The sequence below is a fragment of the Zea mays genome, chromosome 3, assembly GCF_902167145.1.
Source record: "Zea mays cultivar B73 chromosome 3, Zm-B73-REFERENCE-NAM-5.0, whole genome shotgun sequence".
Taxonomy (NCBI): Eukaryota; Viridiplantae; Streptophyta; class Magnoliopsida; order Poales; family Poaceae; genus Zea; species Zea mays.
Genome location: NC_050098.1, coordinates 185744091 through 185769746, shown reverse-complemented (window position 1 = coordinate 185769746; position 25656 = coordinate 185744091). Strand labels below are relative to the sequence as shown.

Here is a 25656-nt window from a genome sequence, read left to right as displayed (position 1 = left end):
GAACGTATATTCATCCACATTAAATACATTCACTAACACATATACATACCATTATTTATTTCTAACCTTAACCCTGGGTGAAGTGTGTGTTCAAAGTTTATAATTTTCAAGTTTCGCTTATTCACTCTACCTCTAGGCGACTTTCAGAGATCAACGGCCGAGATCCTCCCACCGCCCTCAGACGCGGAGGCGCCCACCACCCGCGGCGGCATGACTCGCGGAGAACTGTGCCTAAGCACCTCGGTCCACAAGGTTCTATTCTTCTAGGGTCTACTTGCAGTGGGGAGTGTAATGAAGCACAGGGGTGAGTTCTTACCGGAGTTATCCTATGACGAAATCCCCGACGACGGCAATGGCGGATGCGGCCGCGATCTGCCAACTCCGACGAGAAATCCAACAGCGCTTGCTTGTTGCATAGGTCCCGCGACCTCTCGAATTCGACCACCCGGTTCAAGCGAAACACATAGGGCCACCGAAGAACGCCGAGCACTCCCCAGTCGTGAGTTCGACTACGGCGGCACTCCTTCAAGTCCCCACGACAACAACGCCCAGAGATTCATTGGAGTAGAGCACATTGGAAAGTCACGGTGGAACCCATTTTTATTCGCAGGAGGGGGGTCCGACTCCCAACAAACCTCGCGAGGATCTAGCTGGCAAGGGGAGATCCGGGACATCGTCGTCTGTTGCGTTGGGCACAAACATTGCGCGGAGTCCGGCCACGGCGCGCGAGCTACGGGAGAGACCGACCTGAAAGGAGGAGGTCCACGTGCCAGTGGGAGAGTGGGGAAAAGGCAATGACTGACTCGCTAGGTCCCGTGTGGAAATGACACCGGTGCGACAGACCGGTTGGCCCCACGTTTCAGTGGAGTGGTGAGACCGGTGCAGATGTGAAGTGGGCCGGTGCGCGCTTGAGGGGGAAAAGGGAGATGGGCCGATCAGATGTTTTCGGCCCATGCGCAGGTAGAGCTCTCTTTTTTCTTTTCTTTTCTTTTCTTTTTTTTTCCTTTTCCTTTTTCTTATTCCATTTTTCCTATTTCTAAGTTCAAGTATTCGAACTTAATTTAAATTCTTGTTTTGAACTCCAGATTTCAAATAACAAACAAACTCTAACATGAATAATACTCCTACTTCCTGCAATAATATTATTTATTTATTATATTATTTAGGTAATGAAATACACACCACATTTATTACATAGAATATTATTTTGGGTGTGTCATCAATTTAAAGGTATATCCCAAAGTTCATATTCCTTTGTTTTGATAGAAAACATTTTTCAAATGCCTAATCTTTATTATGATATGATTTAACTAATATTATTTTATTATGATAATTTACTTTAGAGAGGGTTAATTCTAAAGTTCTTTTATTTATCAAGGGTACTTATTTTGATTATTATTATTTTTATTTTCTACAAGATTTCCTTAACTCACAAGTTAAGATTTTGGGTGCTACACTCGTGGGCTACTATCGAGGAAAAGATCCTCTGGCCCCTGTGGCCTGCCAGTAAGGGAGAGCGCACGAGGGAGGGACCTTCGGCTGCCAAGGGCCACCGGTAAGTGAGGAGGCAAGGGAAACATCTACCTAGAAAGTACACGTCCCCGGATAAACTCTGAGGCACCGAGCCCGGGGTCGGGCATGACGGAGTAGAAGAGGGGGGCCGGATGAAACAAAAGGAAACCACTTGAGTGGGTTCCTTGCCTGGCTCGAGACTGGCCCACCGCAATTGGTCGACTGGTTAACAACGCACTCATGACCTACATAGCCCTATGGTCAGCGACACACTCATGACCTATGAGCCCCTCAGCCCGCGAAGCACTCATGACCTTTCGAGCCTAGGCCTGAGAGTGTGAACTATCCACAGGACCTACAACGCAACGAGCCACGCCGGGACCCAGGCTGCAGAGGCTAGGGGTCGGCGTGGCATAGAGATAGTAAATATGGTGCCAAGGCCCACACCGCCCGTGCCAACCGTCATAATGAGCACAAACAGAGATGATAAGGCGCATGCGGACAAATGACCATGACATGGTAAAGACACTCTGTTTTACCACAAAATAGTGGTTCCTTCTCAAAGGAGCCACCGAACGTCGACCCCCACCTTGGCCTATAAAAGGAGGAGGTCGGCCATGAGGATAACGGGAAGACTGGACCCAGACAGACCTAGACGAGCTGATGAAGACAGAAGTTACTTGATAGGAGGCAACCACATATGCCCAGAGAGACCTGAAGACCTGAAGACCAGAGCCAACGGTTAGCGTACGACTCTAGTTTTGTAGTCTTTAGGGCCACTCCCTCAAAAGTGACTTGGGAGCCTTTCCTCCCTCTCTCGCCCGGTTGTAACCCTAGTACGAGCATCGAGCAACAGAGGTGCCGGTAGCACGAGCTGCCGAATGTAGGGACGTTCTGCCCGAACGAGTATAAACCTTGTGCCCACTGAGTATACCGTCCTGTCGGGGACCATAATTAGGGGTACCCTCAAGGCTCCTAATTCTCAGCCGGTAACCCCCATCAGCATAAAGCTGCAAAGGCCTGATGGGTGCGATTAAGTCAGGGATCAGTCCATTCGAGCGACTCGATCACGCCTCGCCCGAGCCTAGCCTCGGACAAGGGCAGCCGACCCCGGAGGGTTTCCGTCTCGCCCGAGGCCCTCCTCCAACGGCGAACATATTTCCGGCTCGCCCGAGGCCCTGCCTTCGCTAAGAAGCAACCCTGACCAAATCGCCGCACCAACCGACCAAATCGAGCATTTAATGCAAAGGTGGCCTGACACCTTTATCCTGACGCGCGCCCCCCAACCGGCAGAGCCGAAGTGACCGTCGTCACTTCGCCGCTCCACTGACCGATCTGGCAGGAGGACAGCGCCGCCTGCGCCACTCCGACTGCGGTGCCACTTGACAGAGTGAGACTGACAGGCAGTCAGGCCCTGCCGAAGGCATCATAGGAAACTCCGCTCCGCCCGACCCAGGGCTCGGACTCGGGCTAAGTCCCGGAAGACGGCGAACTCCGCTCCGCCCGACCTAGGGCTCGGACTCGGGCTAAGTCCTGGAAGACGGCGAACTCCGCTCGCCCAAACCAGGGCTCGGACTCGGGCTAAGTCCCGGAAGACGGCGAACTCCGCTCCGCCCGACCCAGGGCTCGGACTCAGGCTAAGTCCCAGAAGACGACGAACTCCGCTCCGCCCGACCCAGGGCTCGGACTCGGGCTCAGCCCCAGAAGACGACGAACTCCGCTTCGCCCGACCCCAGGGCTCGGACTCCACCCTGGCCTCAGCCGACGGCCTCCGCCTCGCCCGACCCAGGGGCTCGGACTCGACCTCGGCCACGGAAGACAGACTCGACCTCGGCCTCGGAGGAGCTTCCACATCGCCCAACCTAGGGCGTAGACCAGCCACGTCAACAGGAGGCGCCATCATCACCCTACCCCGAGCTGACTCGGGCTGCAGGGAACGAGACAGGCGTCCCATCTGGCTAGCTCCGCCGGATAGGCAATGATGGCGCCCCGCGTACCCTGTGACGGCGGCGGCTCTCAGCCCCCTTACGGAAGCAAGAGGACGTCAGCAAGGACTCAACCGCTCCGACAGCTGTCCCTCCGCCAGGCTCCATCGCTCCTCCGACGGCCACGACATCACACCAGCTGGGTGCCAAAATCTCTCCGGCTGCCACAACAGCATGTACTTAGGGCGCTAGCTCTCCTCCGCTAGACACGTAGCACTCTGCTACACCCGCCATTGTACACCTGGATCCTCTCCTTGCGCCTATAAAAGGAAGGACCAGGGCCCTCTTAGAGAGGGTTGGCCGCGCGGGGACGAGGACGAGACAGGCGCTCGCTTGGGGCCGCTCGCTCCCTCTCCCGCGTGGACGCTTGTAACCCCATACTGCAAGCGCACCCGACCTGGGCGCGGGACGAACACGAAGGCCGCGGGATTCCCACCTCTCTCACGCCGGTCTCCGGCCGCCTCGCTCTCCCCCCTTCGCGCTCGCCCTCGCGCTCGACCCATCTGGGCTGGGGCACGTGGCGACATTCACTCGTCGGCCCAGGGACCCCCGGTCTCGAAACGCCGACAGTCCGAAGCCTAGAACGCGTACATAGAAGTTTACTTGTTGGAGTGGAGGTTTGAAACACCGACATAAGTCATTTGAAAATCTCAAAAATTTAAGATAAAAATAATTTCTAGTGGCGGTTTATTAAGAAAATTGTATGTAGAAATCCTACAAGTGGTTCCTTCAGAATCCGCCTGTAGAAATCATCGATTTTTCTAGACTGTTTTCTTAAGAAACCGTTAGTAGAAATATGATTTCTACATGTCGATTTCTTAAGGAGCCGCCTGTACAAATAGTACTAGCGTTTGATAATCGAAACTGTTTATAAAAATTAGACGCCATCGTAGCCTTGAGCTATTTTCTACCGTTGAATGTTTGACTTTTTAAAAACAAGAATGTCAATTATTTTAGGACCGAGGCAGTACAAAAGATGGTAGTAACTCATAAGTAATCAAAAAAATAAATGGCGTCTGTCTAGTAGCATCAGCGGACCTTCCTGCCCGTGTCTCTCACACAGCTAACCAGACGACGACTCAAGCCGGAAAAAGCACACCACTAAATGGAAGCATAACACCAACCCCAGCACAAGCAAAAGACGGTAAGATATCCTGTGCAAATTAGAGAGCACGCAATCCCTGTTCCAAGATGGTCCGGGCCGATCAATCACGGCCGTTGATGGCGACGACTAGGCCAGCAATTCCTCGTGTCGTCTAACATGTGGGCAGATCCGATGGCGGAGGCAGCAGCTTCTCGTTGGGGCGTTCTCCGTCCAGCACCAGCCATGCCATTTTCAGGCCCCAGCTGACGTGAACTTCCAAGTGGCAATGCATGAACCACACCCCTGTACATGCACGTGCAGCAAACCGAGACCAGGTCAAGATAAAATTGTCCACGAAGCTTGGGTTATCCCTAACCAAAGTAAAACCTTTCCCTTGATCACCAGATCGTTGCTGATCTGTTGCAGTTAGCATGTCATGATCTTTAACAAAGTCTCACCTGGATTGTCTGCGCGGAACCGGATGGCCACCCACCCGGCCGCCGGCACGCCGACGGTGTTACGCTCGACGGGGTCGACGAGGTTGTACTTGGCCGGGTCCTTGGCGGGGTCGAAGTTGCCGAACCCTTGGCCGACGACGAAGAAGTTGAAGCCGTGGAGGTGCAGCGGGTGGCTCTCGGCGCCGAGGATGCTGGTGCCCTGCATCACCAGCTCCACGCTGGTGCCGTACGGCAGCACCACCAGCTTGGTGCCGTTGGACACGTTGGTGTTGTTGGGCGGCGTCCCCGTGTAGTTGAACGGGACCAGCGGCGCGGCCGGGAAGTTGGACGAGTACACCCCCCTGGACTTGCCGGCGAAGTGCGACTGCAGCAGCGCCGTGGTGGGGAGCACGAAGGAGACGTTGTTCACGGACGCCGCGAACCGGCTGCTGTTGGTGGGGCCCTGGCACGTCCCGTTCACGGCGCACGGGTGGGTGCCCAGCCCGACCGTGAAGAAGAACCGCCTGTGCACCTCCCGCGGCACGTCGGCCGGGTACTCCGCGGTGGCCAGGCTGCGGAGCCTGGCCGTGTAGTTGGCGACGAAGCTCGTGTCGTTGATCTGCGGCAGGGTCGGCTTCAGCGCCGGGAGGTTCTTGTCGAAGGCCGCGTGCGGGGGAGGGGACGACGTGGGGTCCTCGTACTCGAGGATGCCGGCGACGGTGGTGTTGTCGAAGGTGCCCGGCCTGGCGGTGGAGTAGGGCGCGGCCAGCATGTAGTAGGTGGCGCCGGGGTAGGACGGCTTGGTGGTGAGGAGCACGTTGGTGGTCTGCCCAGGGGTGATAATGATGGTCTCCACGGTGATGGGCTTGATGTAGACCGCGTCGACGTCAACGACGGTGAGCGGGTGGCCGGCGATGGAGAAGAAGAGCTCGTCATTGAGCGCAGCGTTGATGATGCGGAGCATGTACGTCTTCCCGGGCTTCACTTTCAGCTTGAACGTGTCTGCGTGCATGCATATCATAAGTATGGATATGAGTTAGTATAAAGAATCATAGCCGTTAGCGCTCATTAACTAGTTTTTATATGTTTATCGTCATTGTATGTATGCACAAGGCTGCGCATGCATGCATATATATCTGGGGCAAAAACCTTTTGCAGAGCAGTTGTAGAGCGGCCCAGGCAGCCCGTTGATGGTGAAGGCGTCGGAGACGTTGGGGCCTCCGCCGGTCTGGAGCGCCTGGCTGATCACCGCCTCCGTGTCCGCCGTCCACCACTCCCCGAACAAGACGGGGACTTCGTCGTAGGGCGCCGGGAACGGGTAAGGGACGCCGGGCTTGGGCAGGATGACGATGGGCCCGTAGACGGTGGCGCGCAGCCAGGAGATGTGCGCGTGCCACCACAGCGTGCCGCGCTGCCCCGTGATGGTGAACTTGTACACGTAGCTCTGGCCGCTCTGGATCGGGCACTGCGTGATGTACGCCGGCCCGTCCGCCCACCCGCTCCGCAGCTGCCGGATGCCGTGCCTGCGTGCGCGCGCGCCGGTGATCAGTCGCCCGGCCGGTCACAGCCTAGATAGGATGAGGATCGATGGATGTGCATGCAATGCAAGGGTGTCCGGCAGGCAGGTATGCACGCGTGTGTGCAGTGCAGTGCAGTACACATTACCAGTGGATGCTCATGTTGTAGGGGACGTGGTTGACGACGCGGATGACGACGAAGTCGCCCTCCCTCGCGAACACCGTCGGCCCCGGGAACTGGCCGTTCACCGTCACGATGCTCTTGCTGCTGCACAGCCGCGTCACATTGGTCATTTGCACCTGCATTATATTATCGCCGCAACATTAATTATTAGATGCATTATTGCTAATGAGATTGCATGCAGCTGCATGTCTGTCCGGCCGTCCGCATGCCATTAATTAATGGAGGAGGCAAGGGCGCAAGGCGTGTGCATGCTGATTGTTGCACTTGCACACACACATGCATGCATGCAGACATGCTCACATCGAACTGGTACTCCCTGATGGCGCCCTCCGTAGCGTCGACGGAGAAGAAGAGCACGAGCACAGTGACGAGGGCATAGCAGCAGCAAGGAAGACGGTAGGGGGTAGCCATTGTTGCAGTTCCTACAACGAAGAAAGCAGCTAAGCAGCTAAGAACAAGTGCTTGAGCCCGCGCGCGAGACTCCGATGTGTAGTGGGTTGGGTCACTGGGTTTGAGGGGTGCAGTGGTAGCGATGCCCTAGACATATCGAGGTTCATACACATATATAGCAGACGATATGAACGACGAAGTTGCAAAATGCATATGCAGGCATGCACGGGGATGATGATTAGCCTGTACGCTTCTGCAACTTTTTTTTTTTTGGCAATGCATGCACGCGCGTCGTTCAAATGTTTGCGCCGAGTTCAGTACTGTACGCTTTTGTTTGGTGCAAGGGTTGGTTGGTTATTGAGGTTGACCACGCGAGGTCGCCTCAAGGCAACAACAACACTGCTGCCAGCGCGCGGGGCCCAATGCATGCGGAACACGGCAACACTGTAGTAGCTTCGGAGTGTAGCTAAAGTCAACCCGCTCGTCTGTTTGTATGTCACATTATTGACCACCCTCTTATATTAGCTTTTTTTTATATATTTCCGTGACTTAGCTAACACGCGGAATGCACGTACACCCTTATATATATGTTTGGAAAATATAGAATATCAAATATCTGGTACGACGTACGGCAGCGGAGCTGTTTCACCGCATTGATTTCTTATTGACTCGAACGGCGGCCTCTTAAAAATAATCGATTCAGTCGGATTTTGCTTTTCATGAGAAAGAAAAAAGAGGAAGGGATTGCCGAAACCTGATTTACGCTAAATTGACGGATATGGATTATGTGCGATTTACTCAAGGGGAAAAAAGGGGCACATGTGAGTAGTAAGAATTTCTAGGTACACTTCACTTTCGAATACCGAGGAGTTGAGGTAACCCCACACACGCAACACAAGCACAGGCTATTTTCACCAGGCAATTTGGCTTTGGCTGGGCATATACTTGCTTCACCTACCCCCGGCCTCACACACACCAGAGATATATAATAATGTGTTCAAATCAGGAGTGGTTGAATTCCAGCTGCCCCCGGAGCAAAAAAAGGTCAGAGGCGACACCAAGTGGCCCCTGTTGTGGATCACAATTTCTGCAGGGTTCCAGACGTATCCTTAAATGCCAAGGGATAGCCGGAGCCAGTGAGGATAGCGACTAGAGCTGGATCGGAGGGTGGTGACTCCGTGTCGCATGATTAGGGAAGTGTAGTATGAACCAACTGCCGGCCGGGAAGATCCGTGGCGCTGAAGCTGCGCCGGTTAGCTGCCTGGTCACGGATCATCGACCTAGCTTCGAACAGTTCCTCTCTTCGTCAAGTATCCAAAGGGGGGGAGAAGGATGCCTGACCCAACTCCACGCTCTCTTTTGCTTTTTCTTGCACCTGGATAGGCGTAGAAATTGTGCATGATATCAATCTACCGTATATATTAATCTACCGTATAGGAGTATATATGCTTATTATCTTACTGTTCAGCGTCGTCTATGGATCATTACCACGTTAAAACCCGGCATCAGTCCCAGCAGAATCAGATTCAAGAGTAGAGAGGTTAATCAGCAAAGCACCAGATTTTCCTCCACTACTACAGCACACCTCTGTACAGGCGGTCTGGTTCGCCACTACACAGGCGGTTCCAGGAACCGCTTGTGGTGCACCGTCTGTGATGTAAAACAACATCACAGGCGGTCAATCAAAAACCGCCTGTGAAAAACACAGATCACAGGCGGTCCAGTTCAACTGAACCGCCTGTGATAGACACACATCACAGGCGGTTCAGTTGAACTGGACCGCCTGTGATAGACACACATCACAGGCGGTTTTAATTATAAGCCGCCTGTATTTCCCAGATTCATATACAGAAGCAGATTCATATATATTTTCCAGATTCATATACAGAAACAGAATTAATAACAGATTCAAACAAAGATTCAAACATCCCCATATATAGCAGGTTCCATACACAGATTCATCCACATATATATCAAGTTCCATCATACACAGTTTTATACACATCAAGTTGCATAACAACTCAACATCTCAAAGTTCCATAGACATCTCAAAGTTCCATAAACATCTAAAGTTCCTAACTAAAGACCTAAACACTGTGTGATATTGTGTACAAACTTAGTTCTGGGAATTTTTGCAAATCTCCATTTACATTGTAGAATAGCCCTTGTTGATGAAGAACTTCACGGCGCATAAAGTAAAGCAAGTCTCTTACAACCTTAGCCACGCCGGTGGAAACCATATCTTTTTCTAACCATTCAGCATTGATCTTAGATTTAGGAACCTGCAATGAAAGCAAAAAAGCAATCGGTGCTAAGAGTAATGTGATGAGCAACAATATAACATAAAAATTGCAATATAGACAATGATAGCGAACTTACATCCTCACGATTGACCATGTAATGGAAGGTGACACGACACCATTCGCATACATAATAACCGCACAGGACAGTACCCGGAGGTTGTTTGTCACCATATGGAAATAATGATATTGACAAATTAGGCTTGTCCTCTGGATGTTCGCCGCCAAGATCTTTCCAATAAAAACGGTATGCACTGCATATAAGAATAGCATTGTGAGATTAAGAATACATTTGTTAAGATGTAATAAGTACAAGTGTGCAATAATAATCATACTTGTCTAAAATCTTCAAGAAGTCATTATACGTAGCCTTTTCCATTCTCAGTGAGTCGAAGACCACGACTTTACCATCCTTTGGCCAGATCATGATACAAATGTAGTGGTCACTATATAGACATAGACGAAAACACATGTTAATATCACGATTGCCATAATTTATAGTTCAAAATTAAACCATGTCGATAACTTACTTAAAGTGGTGCGGAGCTATTATTAAGTCCTTGCCATGTTGTACATGATTGTACATGGCTCGTCCAATGTATGCCGCCATTACCTTCATTTTATTTCTCTGATTCTGTTTGACGGCTTTCTCAAATTCAGCATCGTCCAAGTCTTTGTATTCTTCTCCTTGCCTCCGAGCAACTACTTTGTAGCGAGCTTGGGATATCATCAACGGGTCAAGAAACCCTGTCTTAAGTTGTTTCTTCTTATCATCCATGTATTGCATCCTACGTGTAATAGTGTTAATCGTTAGACTCTAGTTTATGTGTGCGTGTACAAAACTAACAAATATGAAAGTTTAGAGGTACTTACAAGTAGAAGAGGGTTAAGTAGTTCGTTTCCATCCTTTGTCGGTGGTACAACGACCAGAGATCGTCAAAGAATAAATGCCGCACAGGATTTATATGATCATTGCTCCAAAATGCATCTTCTGGCACAACAAATGTGAATTCCTCGAGTTTGTATTTGTTGCTAGCCACCATGTACCACTCATGCATTCTAATCTCCGGAGTCGACAACTTAGAAAGTTGCACCGTCGTTAAGAACGACCTCCCGTTCACAAATTTAGGAGGAACATCCTCCTTCTTGTATACCGAGATATTGGTTTTAAGACGTAATGATTCTCGAGTATGAATCATTCCATCTTCTTCCCATACTTCGAAATTGTCTATTTGGGCCGGCCGTGTGCCTACTCCATGAGATGTTGATACTGCTTTTGATTGATTAGTCATAACTCTCTGCAATTTATGCAGGTAGCGTGCCACTGATTCTGACGGTTTCTTGACATCGTCTGTGGCGATTCGCTTATGAATCTTCTTTGAAATAGTTGGCCCTTCAACATTGGTGCCAACCTTTGGTTCCTTTTTTATGTTGACGTCGACATTCTGAGGAACAATTTTGTCTATGCCCCCCTCGTCGAGTTCCTTCGCAAGAGGCGATATGATTGTTTCAACGATTTTTTTGGAGGTCGGTGTCATATCTTCCTGCACCATGGGGTGTGGAATGATCGAACTAGCTTTTTGTTGCATTGGTGTTGAATTCGGCTCATCACCAAACTTGATGTCACGTCGATGCCAAAGGACCAACTCGTTAATTGCCTCATGCAAAGTTATGATCCCCTCAACTGGAAAATCTATCTCCCAATCTTCACAACCATTGTCTGTGATTTCTAGAACTTCGACCACAGCATAGTGTGGCGGGACAGGATTGTCCTTGTAGTTAACAAGTCCTGGTTTTACCAAACCAGTAGCAGCTTGCTTTGTTTTTGTCCCAGATCGATTGATTGGAATATGAAGAAAGCAAGGCTTGTCCTCAACAATATCGTCTACAGGGTACTTGGTCAAGTCTTGCACAGATCCAACGCTGCTAGGGACTATAGGTGGACTCATGTGGCTTGGCTTGAGTTCAAATGATATGCATTCTGTTTTCTTCATTTTGTTCATCACGTCATTAATAGCCTTTTGTACCCTTTCATCAATAGTCTCTTCAAGGGTCCTTTTCGACTTCTCGTGTTTCCTATATGACGACGCATACTCTGGAAACGCCTCTCTCCAGGAAATCTTAGAAGAGATTCCCCGAGCCCGTCCAGTGTGTTCAGGATTGCCTAGGGCTACAGTTAGTATGTCATTCTCCCTCCGAGGCTTAAATTCTCCTTTTTTTCTCTTATCTGCATATTCTTGAATTTTTGACGAAACTTCGCCTACCAATTCTGGATGCACAAGTTTGCCGTCCTCACTCAAACCTGCTCGACCTAAGATCCAACGAATAGCTCTCTCATCGATATCTTTTAATATTGGGTCCAAAGTGCCGTTAGTTATAGCTTCCTCGATAATCTTGTTCCACTGCACAACTTTATGGTGATATCCGCTTGACCCCAGGCGATGGGGGTGTTTGTTCATCTTCGCTCTCTGAGAATTAGTTTCGCCCAGTTCTTTGGCCTTCAGTTCGGTCTTCTGACGAACAAATTCCTCCCACTGAGCTTGAGTGATTTTCCCCATTTTCTTGGGCGGAGGAACCTTATTCTTCTTAACAAAGTCCCTATTCATCTCGGCCTTCCACCCACGAAACATCTTGGCCATAGCAGAGAGCATCGACTTCCTTACTGCATCGTCTGTGCCTTTTGGGAACTTGAATGACTCAGACAACTTAGCCCATAGCTTGTTGCGGGTGTCTTCATCTAAATCCTTCCATTTTTGAAGTGTGATTGGCACTATATCTCTAACAGTAGCCCCGCAGGAATTTCGAAACTTTGTAACCACGTCAAGTGGTTCTTCAGGAAACCCCTCTGCATTTAGTTTTGTTACATACATAACTGCACCTTCTTTCATCTGATTTGGACCTCGTCGCCCTCGTTTCCGCTTATGTGAAACGGATGATTCAGGCATCGGAGCATCCTCCGTGTTTCGTGTAGAAGATGCATCCTCTTTCTTCTCTTCATTTGAAATCTATATAGTGAAAAAATTAATGGCCTATCATATATGAACATTATTTTACAATATAGTCGACATATTTCTATTTACCTCTTCATCGTTGGGAATATAGTCGGCATCAAGCTCATCTGATGTTTTTTTCTTCCTTGGAGGTATAGGAGTACAAGGATTGTCGTCACTAGAACTATCCTCCCCGCTCCCTTCACTGGAGCTGCTCGTTGTCTGCCATTCAAGTTTGGTCGCGTCTTCATCAACTTTGTTAGACGCACCTGTGCAGACCACATCCATACTAGGCTGCTCGTTGTCTGCCATTCAAGCTGGTTCCATCGATAAAGGGATATACTGTTAGTCTGATATACTGGTTCCATCAATAAGGGAACTTGGAGAAAAGGCACTTTCCAATGCAGTTAGATAGAGAAGGCATGGCTGTGATGTTATAATGCTGAAGGACCCCAAGAAGAGATTATGCCCTATAGTCTACCACCTCTCGTTATTTGTGGGCTTCACCGAGGGCGGGAAACATTTGGTGACATCAAACGACCTTCGGGCTGGGGACGTCTGCGAGCTTGTTAAGGGGCCAGACGATGGTGAGCCGGTGTACTCTGTCCGGATGTGTGGTCACAAAATTTAAAGCCGCCCCGGCTTCATCTGTGCGCTTCTCTTCTTTTATGTCGGCTACTAAGATCACTTAGCACCCCACCTAAGAGAAGAGAAGCACACACATGCAGCCGGGGCAGCTTTTAATTTTGTGACCACACATCCGGACATAGTACACCGGCTCAACATCGTCTGGCCTCTTAACAAGCTCGCAGACGTCTTCAGCCCGAAGGTCGTTTGCTATCACCAAATGTTTCCAGCCATCGGTGAAGCCCACAAATAACGGGAGGTGGTAGACTACAGGGCTTAATCTCTTCTTGGGGTACTTCAGCATTATAACATCACAGCCATGCTGAAGGACCCCAAGAAGAGATTAAGCCCTGTAGGACCCCAAGAAGATATTAAGCCCTGTGGACTACCACCTCCCGTTATTTGTGGGCTTCACCGAGGGCGGGAAACATTTGGTGACATCAAACGACCTTCGGGCTGGGGACGTCTGCGAGCTTGTTAAGGGGCCAGACGATGGTGAGCCGGTGTACTCTGTCCGGATGTGTGGTCACAAAATTTAAAGCCGCCCCGGCTTCATCTGTGCGCTTCTCTTCTCTTATGTCGCCTACTAAGATCACTTAGCACCCCACCTAAGAGAAGAGAAGCACACACATGCAGCCGGGGCAGCTTTAAATTTTGTGACCACACATCCGGACATAGTACACCGGCTCACCATCGTCTGGCCCCTTAACAAGCTCGCAGACGTCTTCAACCCGAAGGTCGTTTGCTATCACCAAATGTTTCCAGCCATCGGTGAAGCCCACAAATAACGGGAGGTGGTAGACTACAGGACTTAATCTCTTCTTGGGGTTTACACACTTAAGATTGTAGGAGCTAGTGCTCAACTACTAGCATCTATAGATATGGACACAAGTCCAAATTTGGTGCTACTCGGCACCATCGATATCACTAGAAAAAAAAATACATCAAAGAGATACACTTCCCAATAGTACTCGAAGATAGTTCATTGACTTGACACTCTCTAAGAGGTTCATACAAAATACATTATCTCTAAGAGTGAAACCTACGATACTCATATCGTGTTGTTTAGGACTAAACATCAACAACCCCTTGACTGGTCGCTATCATACTCAATTCCAAAATATTTTTCCAATATGTCGGCTTGAGTAAGGAGATCTGGGCTTGGGAGTTCCTCCAAATCATCTGCAGCTTCATCATCTTCAGCATATTGCAGGGCTTCATCTTGAATAATTTTAGCCCTCTTGGAGTCAGCATACTTTTTGATGGACAGAGCACACTTCTCAAGCATGTCGCATACATCTCCAATTTGAAACAAAGTGGTCTTAAGTGTGTACACTGATTCCGGTTCACTAGTATCCACAACCCCATCAGTCACTAGACTGCGAATGATGTCAACATGTGTCTCGATGACTCGAACTGAGCTCTCAACCATGTCAAGTGGCTCTTTTTCCATCTCTAAAACTGAAAATGGCCAAGCCTCACAATCAACATTGTCATGGCTATGAACAAGTCAAAGATGGGAGATAAGAACAAGTCTTATAACATAGGGTTGGGAAGCAAAGATAGGTAGTCAAAAAACTAAGAAGGGAGATAAGAACAAGTCTTATAACATAGGGAGATAATAACATTGCCATGGCTATGTACTTCCATGATGTATGTGGCCATAAACACTAAAAATAGACTTGTTTCCCCAATCACTATGGAGATTTTCTACCAAGAAGGGGTCCTAGTAGTTGCATCAACTATCCATGACAAAATTCTTCATAAGCATAATTACCAACATTTAATCACAAGGGATACAAGCTACTAAAGCAAAAATGGTGACCTTCACAAAATATGTAAGTGAAAACACCAACAATATAAGCATAATGACCAACATTAACAATATAAGATTAACAATAATTAAGGCAGGGGTCCTAGTAGTTGCATCAACTATCCATGACAAAATTCTTCATAAGCATAATTACCAACATTTAATCACAAGGGATACAAGCTACTAAAGCAAAAATGATGACCTTAACAAAATATGTAAGTGAAAACACCAACAATATAAGCATAATGACCAACATTAACAATATAAGATTAACAATAATTAAGGCAGGATCAAGGAGTGCACCGAGGGCTCGGAGATGGGCACGGCGGCGCACTCGGCGCTCGGGCTCGGCGGCGCTCGGGCTCGAGGACGGGGACGGCGGCGCTTGGCCTCGGAGACGGTGGCGCTTGGGCTCGGGGACGGGGAAGGGGACGGTGGCGCACTCGGAGATGGGCACGGCGGCGCGCTCGGGCTCGGGGACGGGGAAGGGGACGGTGGCGCACTCGGAGATGGGCTCGGCGGCGCTCGGGCTCGGGGACGGGGAAGGGGACGGTGGCGCACTCGGAGATGGGCTCGGCGGCGCTCGGGCTCAGGGACGGGGTGGAGGGCGCCTCGGAGACGGTGGCGCTCGGGGACGGGGACGGGCGCTCAGCTCGGAGACGGTGGCGGTTGGGCTCGGCGACGGCGTGGAGGGCGCTCACGGCTCGGAGACGGGGACGGGAACGACGGTGCAGCAGCCTGGCGGCGTAGTATCAGCTCCGGGCGAAAACACTAAACCCTAAGCCACTGTACCGACGCGTTTATATAGTAAACACATCACAGGCGGATTTTAAGAAAAACCGCTTGTGATGTATAACATCACAAGCGGTTTTCTATGTCGACCGCCTGTGATATGTAAACATCACAGGCGGTCGGAATAGAAAACCGCTTGTGATGTTATATATCACAAGCGGTTTTTTTAAAATCCGCCTGTGATGTGTATGTAGTATAAAAGGCTCGGTTCCAGCGCAGGAACCCTAACTTCCGGAGCCCGACGCCGCTAGGCTGCACACTACTGTAGCGGCGGCGGATTTTTTTGATCTACGGGGAGAAGGTTTTGTTTTTGATTTTCGGGCTTGATTTCAAGAGTTTATGCATATATATGATCTCCGTTTGTTTTATTTCTCATTTTGATACGATTTTTTGCCTCAATTTTGTAATATAGACCGGAATTGAAGAAAAACTCAGGAATTCCAAGATTTAGACTTGTAGTTGATCTGATTTAAAGATTTTTTTTGAAGAGTTGTCTCACCTCAAGGTACCTATATTGCTGCAATCTTGTTTCATTTTCATGCACATTAATTCGTTCATGATTTAGGGATTAAATTCAATTAATTAGGGATATTTTAAAAAATTTTGTCTCATGTGCTAGGTACATCTCGATATGATCTTGTTTCACTTTCATGAACATTTATTTTTTCATGTTACATCTCGATATTGACGTTAATCAATATAGGGATAGGTAATGGCGGACCGAGGTTGGATGTACAATGTGCCAAGACCACATCCGTCGTACATTTGAAATTTGAGAAGCTTTATTGAAGCGGCCAACAAGCACGCGAATTTGCGAAAGAGCAAGGAGATATTATGTCCGTGCATCGATTGTGATAATAAGATAGCTTGGAGAGATATAGGAGTAATCCAATCACATCTGCTAAAAAGAGGGTTTAAAAACAATTACACGATATGGTCAGAACATGGTGAGTTGGATCCGTGTGAAGTGCCTGGTAATGACGAGAGAGTTGTCGGAATTTTAGATCTTAAAGTTGATGGTGAAGTGGATAATGTGGATGCTAATCAAGAATTTGAAGAATTTGATTGTGAAGAGATGTTGCGCCATATGGAACCAGAAATGTTAAGTTCTGTGGGATCGCAGAAAGGGCTATCTAAAATGGAGGGACTGGAAAGTGCCTCAAAAGAACCTTTATATGATGAATCAAAGGGTTGTGACAAAGAGTTTACTACACTGCGTACAGTTCTAGAACTTCTGAAGTTGAAGGCTAGCGCCGGATGGTCTGATACTAGCTTCACAGATCTTTTGAATTTTCTGTCTCAATTACTACCAAAACCCAACAAACTACCAACAAGCACTTATAAAGCGAAGAAGCTTATATCTCCCATAGCTCTGGGTGTGCAAAAAATTCATGCATGTCCGAACCATTGTATTCTGTATCGTGGCGATTTTGAGAACGCATCAAGATGCCCAGTTTGCAATGTCAGTCGATACAAGAAGAGCTACAATCAAGACTGTGTAAAAAAATTCCCGAAGAAAAATAAAAACAAGAAATCCACTATTGGACCTGAAAGTGACGATGACACTTTTGATGACATGGATGGGAAAAAGAAGTCAAAGAACCCAGCTTTGGTGATGTGGTATCTTCCGATAATTGATCGCTTAAAACGTTTGTTCTCAAACCCTAGGGAGGCTGAGCTTATGCGTTGGCATGCTGAAAATCGCAAGCAGAATAACAAACAGATTCGACACCCTGCTGATGCATCACAATGGAAAAATTTCGATCTTATGTATCCTGAGTTTGCCAAAGAAACCAGAAATGTAAGATTTGCTTTGGGTACAGACGGAATGAATCCATTTGGTGAAAAAAGAAGTGTACATAGCACCTGGCCCGTGACTTTAACGATGTACAACCTTCCATCATGGTTGTGTCACAAAAGAAAGTATATTATGTTGACTATTCTTATTCAAGGTCCGAAATCAGCTGGTGTTGATATTGATGTGTTCCTAGAACCTCTTATGGAAGATATGACAAAGCTCTGGAATGAAGGAGTTAGAATATGGGATGAGTATTGCCGTGAGTATTTCAACTTAAGAGCAATTATATTTGTTACCATCCATGATTCTCCCGGTGGCGCCACACTATCAGGGCAAAAGACTAAAGGAAAGAATGGTTGTGTAGTGTGCGTCGATGGAACTGCTTCCATGTACCTTAAATCATCCAAGAAGTTGGTGTTCATGGGACACAGACGGTTCTTGATGAAGCAGCATAAGTACCGAAAGATGAAAGAGGAATTTAACAATCAACTGGAAAGTGAAGGTGCACCAAAGCCTTATAGTGGGAAACTTGTTTTTGAAATTGTAAAGAACATTCATGTTGTATTCGGAAAGGGAAAAAACAAAGGAGAAAAGAGAAAGAGAACTGACCCTTCAACTTACACAACTTTCAAGAAGCAATCAATATTTTTCAAGTACCTCCCATACTGGAAGGATATGGAAATTTGCCACAGCATTGATTTGATGCATGTAACAAAAAATGTTTTTGACAGCATCATTGGAACCTTGTTGGGCATGCCGAGTAAGACAAAAGACGGACTTAAATCACGCAATGATCTAGTAGATCTTCAAATCAGACCGGAACTTCATCCAGTGGATAGTGGCAAAGGGAAGCCTTACCTCCCCCCAGCTAGCTACAACTTGTCAGTTGAGGAGAGAACAAAGATTTGCAAATGTTTGCGTGGGGTCAAAGTGCCCACAGGTTTCTCATCCAATATCAGCAGACTAGTCAGGATGAAGGACTTGTCTCTATTTGGCTACAACTCTCATGATTGTCATGTGATGATGACGGTGTTCCTCCCAATTGCGGTAAGAGCCCTCAAAACAGAGCATGTCAAAGTTGTCATCACACGCTTGTGTTACTTTTTCAATGCGGTTTCACAAAAAGTAATAGCTTTAGAAGACTTGGACTATCTAAAGGCATACATCATCGAGACTATGTGCAAGCTTGAAATGTGTTTTCCTCCATCATTTTTTGATATGCAAGTACACCTAATCATACATCTCGTGGATCAGATAAAAATATTAGGGCCAATATATTTACATCATATGTTTCAGTTGGAGCGATACCTGGGAGTATTAAAAGGTTATGTGCGAAATCGCGCTCACCCAGAGGGTTCAATCATGGAGGGATACACTACAGAAGAAGTGATTGAGAGCTATATAGATTACATCAGTGACGAAACAATGATAGGTGTGCCTGTACCTAAACATGAGGGTAAACTATGTGGGAGAGGGAGAATGGGCAAGAAAACTTTTCGCGTTGAGGATTACAAGCTAGTACATTGTGCTCATGGTAGTGTACTACAACATCTCACGATAGCCGAGCCTTACATAGAGGAACACATGAATGAGCTTCGTAAAGAAAATCAGAACCGCACAGAGGACTGGATCATGAGGGAGCACAAACATCGTTTCAGCGAATGGTTAATGGACAAAAACATCCCATTCGGAGACTCTTCGGATGAGAAAACAATGAAGAATTTGGCTTCTGGGCCATCGTGTTTTGTGACATCATGGCAAGCATATGACATCAATGGGTACACATTCTACACTAAATCAAAAGACATGAAAAGTGTTGCACAAAATAGCGGTGTTCGTATCGATGCTTTTGACCTACATGGACATAAGACCACATATTTTGGATTCATAGAGGAAATATGGGAACTTGATTATGGCACAAGCATGAAAATACCCTTGTTTAAGTGCCAATGGGTACAACATCCCGTGGGGGTGATAGTGGATAACTACGGACTCACACTGGTAGACTTAAAGAAAGTAGGATATAAAGATGACCCGTGGGTTCTCGCCGAATGTGTTGCACAAGTGTTCTATGTACTCGATCCAGCAGATGAGAAGATGCATGTAGTTATTTCTGGAAAGCAAAAAATTGTTGGAGTTGAGAATGTGGGAGACCAAGATGAGGAATACAATAAGTATGAAGAGATGTTCGTCTTTAACGGTCCAGAGAGAATCAAGCGTGTGGAAAAGAAAATTGATAAGAACTTAAAGCCATACATGCGGAAAAATGGTAGTTCATGAAAAATTGTATGAATCAAATTGTATTTGTTATCATGTATGATCGACTATGAATTGTGGTTGCCAATTAATATAAAATCTCTCTAGTTATATATCTATGTGTGCTATTATAATTCATTTAAATTGTATTTGCATATTATTGTTAAAAAATAAATATTAATTCATTTAAATTGTATTTGCATATTTCTGTTAAAAATTAAAATTATTTTCATATTTAAATTGTATTTTCATAATTTTACAATCACAGACGGTTTTGCCTTAGGGTCCGCTTGTGAAAAGGACAGAGCATCACAGGCGGTCCTAAACAAAAACCGCTTGTGATACTATTACATCACAGGCGTACTAAACCGCCTGGGACATCACAGGCGGTTTTCTAACCGAACCGCCTGTGATGTAAAAATCCTACCGCTTGTATAGAGCCAAATTGTACTAGTGCTCGTACGTGCATCAAAGCTAGCTTTGTACAAAAACCAAACACAGATCCCAGAAATGTGAAGAAGATATTGCCCCCCAGAGCTTTCATATACCGAAAACTACCCGTACAAACTTATTTGGTGATGCATATAATTTTTGTTATTCTATGTATCACCACTTGCACCTTCTCCAAATGTGTTACATATACCGAAAACTACCCGTACAAACTTATGATGTGTGATGAGATTTGTCAAAGAGTAGTCATATATATGCATCACATTTTCTTATACATGACACTACTTACACCCCTCGGATAATTATATATAGTATGGACTTGTTCACCTTCTCCAAATGTGTTGCAAGCTTGACATTTTAAGTCAACATATTAATTCAAAACAATTGCACACATTTAGGGGAGCCACATATGTACAATTATCCAAAAAGAGTTTTACTGCTTCAAATATTTATCTTTTTGACCTTATATGTTTTGTCATCAATCACCAAAAAGGGGGAGAGATTGTAAGTGCAATCAACCCCAACTAAGGGTTTTGATGATTTAATAACAAAACAAATAAGGGTACTAGCAAGTTTGCTCCTAGTGTATACTCAGTGTCTATAGAGATTAAAGGAGTAACAACTTTAGTTAAGAATTGGAAAGGGAAGTTTCAAGGACAAAGCAAATACATCAGTGGTGCCTTGAAAGGATTTAATGCGATGATCGTGTAAAATTATATATATATCTTGAATCGCACGATCAAATTCTTCCTTATTAATTTTCGCAGAGGTCATGGTGTTTGCTATTTCTCAAACCTCTAAATTCAAAAGCTATTTTTGCAAACCAAAATTCTTTGGACACTTTGTGTATGCGGCTGTTGTTAGGATTGAGAAACGAAGAGTGTTCCTGTTGAAAAGCAGTTGAGCTTTTTCAACCGAGTTTAACTTCTTCAGCTGAATTGAGCTTTTTTAGCTGAGTTGAACTTTCTCCGCTGAGTTGAGCTTCTTCAGCTGAGTTGAGTTGTTTCAGTTGAGTTGAACTTTCTAAATTCAACTAGTTGAACTGGCCCTAAGCAGTTGAGCTGGTCTCTGGGTCAGCTGCCCAGTCTGACCTGTAATCTGCCAGTCTGATTGTGTGTCAGCCTGCCACCAGGTGGTTGAACCGGCCCTAGGGGCGGTTCAACCGGTGTCAGTACCTGTTGACAAGTCAGACCTGCAGTCTACCAGTCTGACTGACAGACTAACTATCAGCCTACCCCTAAGTGGTTGAACCAGCCCTAGGGGCGGTTCAACCGATCTTGCACAGAAAAATCGAGTCCAGCGACTCTTTTTGACAAGACTCTATAAATACCCCATCATACCTCTCTCCTCATTCACCCTAGTCGCCCCCACAGCTATTGCTCACCTAATTTGAGACAAAAGCTCTCTCTCTCACACACACACACCTGATCTAGCTCTCAAATCAAATCGATTGACAGAGCCCCTTTGGTGTGAGGTTTGTGCTTGTGACCCTCGGGTTTGGTTTTCCTCTCCCTTCTCATTCTCATCTCTTGAACTTATTGCAAATACCTCTTATGCGATATTGTTGTTCTTAGAACCCTAGAGTTCCTAGACGAATTGAGGTTGCTTGGGAGTCTCCAAAGTTGTGGACGGCCTCAGGAAGTTTGTATTGCCCGCTCTTGTGACCAGATTTGAGAAAAGATTCCCTTGACCTTGGTGGTCGGGTTGTGGAGGATTAGTATTGGAAAAAACCTGACCCTTTGTGGGCTCCTCAACTGGGATTAGGACACCTTTGTGGTGTGGGCGAACCTCTGAAAAAATCTAGTGTCTTTGTGTTCTTGCTTGGATCCGTGATTGTGATTTTTCTACTTGGCAAGATAGGCATATAGGTTTATTCATCATGTGGATCTTACCGTGAATTAACTCTCGTATTTCTCACCATCCACACTTAGTTTATCAATCACATTTTACATTCGAAGAGATCCCTCATAATATTTCTGCGTAGTTCAAAGCCTAGATTTATTCTAGCAGTTGAACTGGTTCAGAGTAGTTCAATTTGCCTTTATAGCAGTTGAACTGGTCTGCACCAGTTGAATTATAGATTTGACATTATCTCGAAGTTTGTGGTGATAATTTTCAGGTTTAGCCTGTTCACCCCCCTTTAGGCTACTTTCACATGGGCGTCCTTCCACAATAAGATGACCAAGGGTATCACTAGACTAGAATCCATCGAACACCATCATAATCTTCATCTGCAAACTTTTGATCAAAATTAAGCAAGGGTGAACACACTTATAAGTGATTACCAAGCCCAATTAAGTATAATTAATAATCAGCATAAGCTCAAAACCATTTGAGCAAATTATCATCAACATGAAGCTCAACCACTTGACCGAACCATTTAAGCCTCTCGCTTAAACAAAACCGATAACAATTTAATTCCATCTTCAAGTTCAATTATCATGTGATGGTCCATGTCGCTCTTAACCTTGAGCACGACTAATAAATCGGTTTTACACTCTACAGAGATTGTATCTTTACCCACAAGCCGTGTATCCCTTCTAGTCTAGGTTAGCTAGACCTATATTCACTTCCGAGGTGAATGGTTAGGGATCCACTACGAGGCCTGTACAAAACACACTTAGTACGAAGTAACCCGCAAGGATTCCAAGTCGGTGTGGAGGCCCTCTAGGTGAGGTAGTGAAGCGTCCCGATCCTTTGGGACTCAAATGTGAAACAATTACTAGTCCCAGGAGGCTAGTAAACACATTCCTTACTTCAAATAGTATAGAGTTTAGATAAAGGTTATTACAATACCGGGGTACAAGCTCGAGAGAGCCAAAATAAGAAGCGCAGTAGGAAAATATACTAGCCCAAGCCACAGGCAGAACTGGGTGCAGACACAGCCCTCTCAATCAAGCATAGCAGAAAAGAAGTCTTCGGCTGCTGAAAAACATAAATAAATCTGGGTGAATACACTAGGTATTCTGTAAGCCCACCCCGCTTCCGTAGAGAGAAAGAGACCTATAATATACATGCTTTATTTGGTGGAGTTGAAGTCACTCTTCATTTTCTTAGAGAAAGGCAGTTGCTGTAAGGTTTTTCCCAAAGACTTAAAGGTAACAAAATACTCAACCACCACTGAGCTTCCCGCTCCCGTGGCTTTAGTTTCTTTCTCAACACCCACTTACCCACACATTTCTCTGTTCATGGAACTCATAGAAAAATCTCTAATTGTCATACCATACCAGACTCGTCCATACCAGTGGACACGGACTATTCGAATAGGTTTCAACTCTGCGCAGAGGGGTACACTTTACCCACTAGCCCGGTTTCTGCGATCTCACCGTCGCGAGACCCGAATGCCGGATCTCTTTCCTTCCTCGTACGTCCTAACCTTAACAGTTATCCGGAAGGAGTCAGGCCACCACCATGTCCAAACCGGACAAAACTTTCCCCCTCCTTATCCTCCCGGTGCTCCCCAGCCTTCATAACCCTGGGGTTGGACCGCACAAGTTCGGATTGAGTGACTGCCCACACAGTCTCGAGTGGTTGTACTAATAAGGAGTACAGGTAGTGAAAATGACAAGCCGGTCCTTATGTGAGGGGACAATCCTTCTGCTCACGCCTAAACCAGCTGAGCCAACACCTTAGGCCCTCCCCTAAACCAGGGAGTCCTTGATCATCCCACTCCCAAGGTGATGAGGGTGAGTACCCTTCATCGCATAACCTTTTAAAAAGAGACCTTATTTGAAGAAACACATTGCCCTTTTTCCCAATCCACATTTCGTATCCAGAATATGTATGTCAATGCGGGCCATCTCTCACTCACAATGCAATTTTCCCACCCTGAATTCCCGGCCTAGGCAGTGGTAGAGAGAATAGGTAATTTATGCATCAAGGGAAGGATGGACTTGCCTTTGTCGAAGCTTTCCTGGCACAAAAGATCTACTTCCGGGAGATCGGGCTCCGGCCCTTCTTCCGGGGCTACGGGTTTCAGATCCGCGGTCCCCGCTTCTTCTAGTAAAACAGTCGATAAAACAATACATCAACAGTAGTTTACTAATTGTAGTGTGTCATTTACCAACATTATTATTACTTAGGACTTAAGAAATCATTTGGATAATTTTTGGTGCATAAAATATTGAAGAAAACTAATTAAATGAGAAAAAGGTGAAGAAAAGAAAAAGAAAAGGGATTTCTTCTCTGATGGGCCGGGGGGAAGGTTTTCGGCCCAACGAGGCGCGGGGTAGGCGCGCGCGAGGGCGCCGGCCCAGCTGCGGCCCACGGGCGAGGGAGACGGCGCGGGCGCGCGGGAGCGACGGCGTCACCGCGGGGCCCACTCGTCAGCGAGAGCGGAGGGGGGGGGGGGGAAACGGCGCTACGGTCTGACGGCGCGGGCGAACCGGCCGAGCGGGGGAGAAAAGTTGGCCGCCGGTGGGCTTGACGGCGATTCGCCACCGGTGGCTCGGTTCTTGGTCCACGGGGAGGTGGATTGGCACGTGCAGGGGCTGGCGATCCTAGGGGTAGGCTTAATTTGGCTAGAGGGGGCCGAGAGGGGGCTGTCCGCGAGGAGGTGGTGGAGCTCCGCGGCGGGGATCGTCGCCGGTGGCCTTTGGGTGAGGGACTGGGGTGGGGAAGTGGTGCTTTGCATTTGCGGCAACGTGAGGAAGCTGCTCGGTTCACTTCATCGCTCGCTAGACCAACGGAGAGGGAGAGAGACGAGGGGAAAGAACTCACCGGAGAGTGGGAAGACGGTGGCGCTTCGCGAATTGCGCTCAGGCGAGGGGAGGAGGGGAGTGGCCAAGGCCGGTGCGGGGAAGGAGGTGCCCGGGGTGACCTTTTTATAGGCGCCCGAGGGGAGAGGAGCGGCGGAGCTCGGCGGGCGCCGGTGTGGTGCACAGCGCCGGCATTAATGCCGCACAGTGGCGCCGATGAGACTCCACGGCGATGCGGTACCGGGCAAGGACGTTGGTCAAGCGGTGAGGACGGGGCGGTGCCGAACTCTTCCTGTGCGGCGAGGGGATGGGCGAGGGGACGACGATGGAGGGGACGGCGGTGAGGGGACGGTGGTGCATCGTACGCGAGGAAGACGACGCGACTGACCGGTGGGGCCGGTCTGCCAGTGAGAGGGAGCGCGCGAGCGAGAGGGGCTGGCAGGTGAGGCTGGCTTGTCAGCGAGAGAGAGTGAGGGGAGCGCGCGGGCGGCTTCGCGCGCGAGCGGGCCGGCTAATGGGCCGAGGGGGGGAATGCGCGGGCGTGGGGGAGGGGGAAGGCAGCCGCGACATGGGCCAGAATCGGCCCAGCAGGGGGAAGAAGAGTTTTTTTCCTTTTCCTTTATTTTTAACAACTCATTTCCATTTTTGTTTCTTTTCTTTTTGGACAAATCATTTAGTGGATAATCTAGGTGTTGGAAAATAAAATCTAAGTGAGGTGCTTGTGATCAAACAAAGTGTATGCATATGATGGGAAAAATCTAAGGGAGTTTTGGAAAAGAGGGGAGGGTAGATTAGGGTTTCAAACCTAGGTTAGAATTTTGGGA

At 47.5% G+C, this 25656-nt stretch overlaps 1 protein-coding gene and 1 non-coding gene across 2 annotated transcripts; one reads left to right on the top strand and one right to left on the bottom strand.

Moving 5' to 3' along the window:
* Window positions 1–4423: 4423 nt before the first annotated feature.
* LOC100281551 (L-ascorbate oxidase) lies at window positions 4424–7253 on the bottom strand. The gene is made up of 5 exons (NM_001154470.2): window positions 7020–7253; window positions 6684–6835; window positions 6168–6541; window positions 5040–6020; window positions 4424–4884 (listed from the first exon to the last, which is right to left on the bottom strand). Exons 1-5 carry the CDS (start codon window positions 7128–7130, stop codon window positions 4754–4756), a joined length of 1749 nt encoding a protein of 582 aa, NP_001147942.2. The 5' UTR covers window positions 7131–7253; the 3' UTR covers window positions 4424–4753.
* Window positions 5950–6092, top strand: MIR397a (microRNA MIR397a). Its single transcript, NR_121164.1, has one exon. It is a non-coding gene; the product is annotated as a microRNA MIR397a (primary transcript).
* Window positions 7254–25656: the final 18403 nt, after the last annotated feature.

Coding starts and splice junctions, on each gene's coding strand:
- LOC100281551 (NM_001154470.2), bottom strand. CDS start 7,130: ATGGCTACCCCCTACCGTCTTCCTTGCTGCTGCTATGCCCTCGTCACT. Junction 6,542..6,683: donor TACAACATGAGCATCCACTG/GTAATGTGTACT, acceptor GCGCGCACGCAG/GCACGGCATCCGGCAGCTGC. Junction 4,885..5,039: donor GTTCCGCGCAGACAATCCAG/GTGAGACTTTGT, acceptor GTGCATGTACAG/GGGTGTGGTTCATGCATTGC.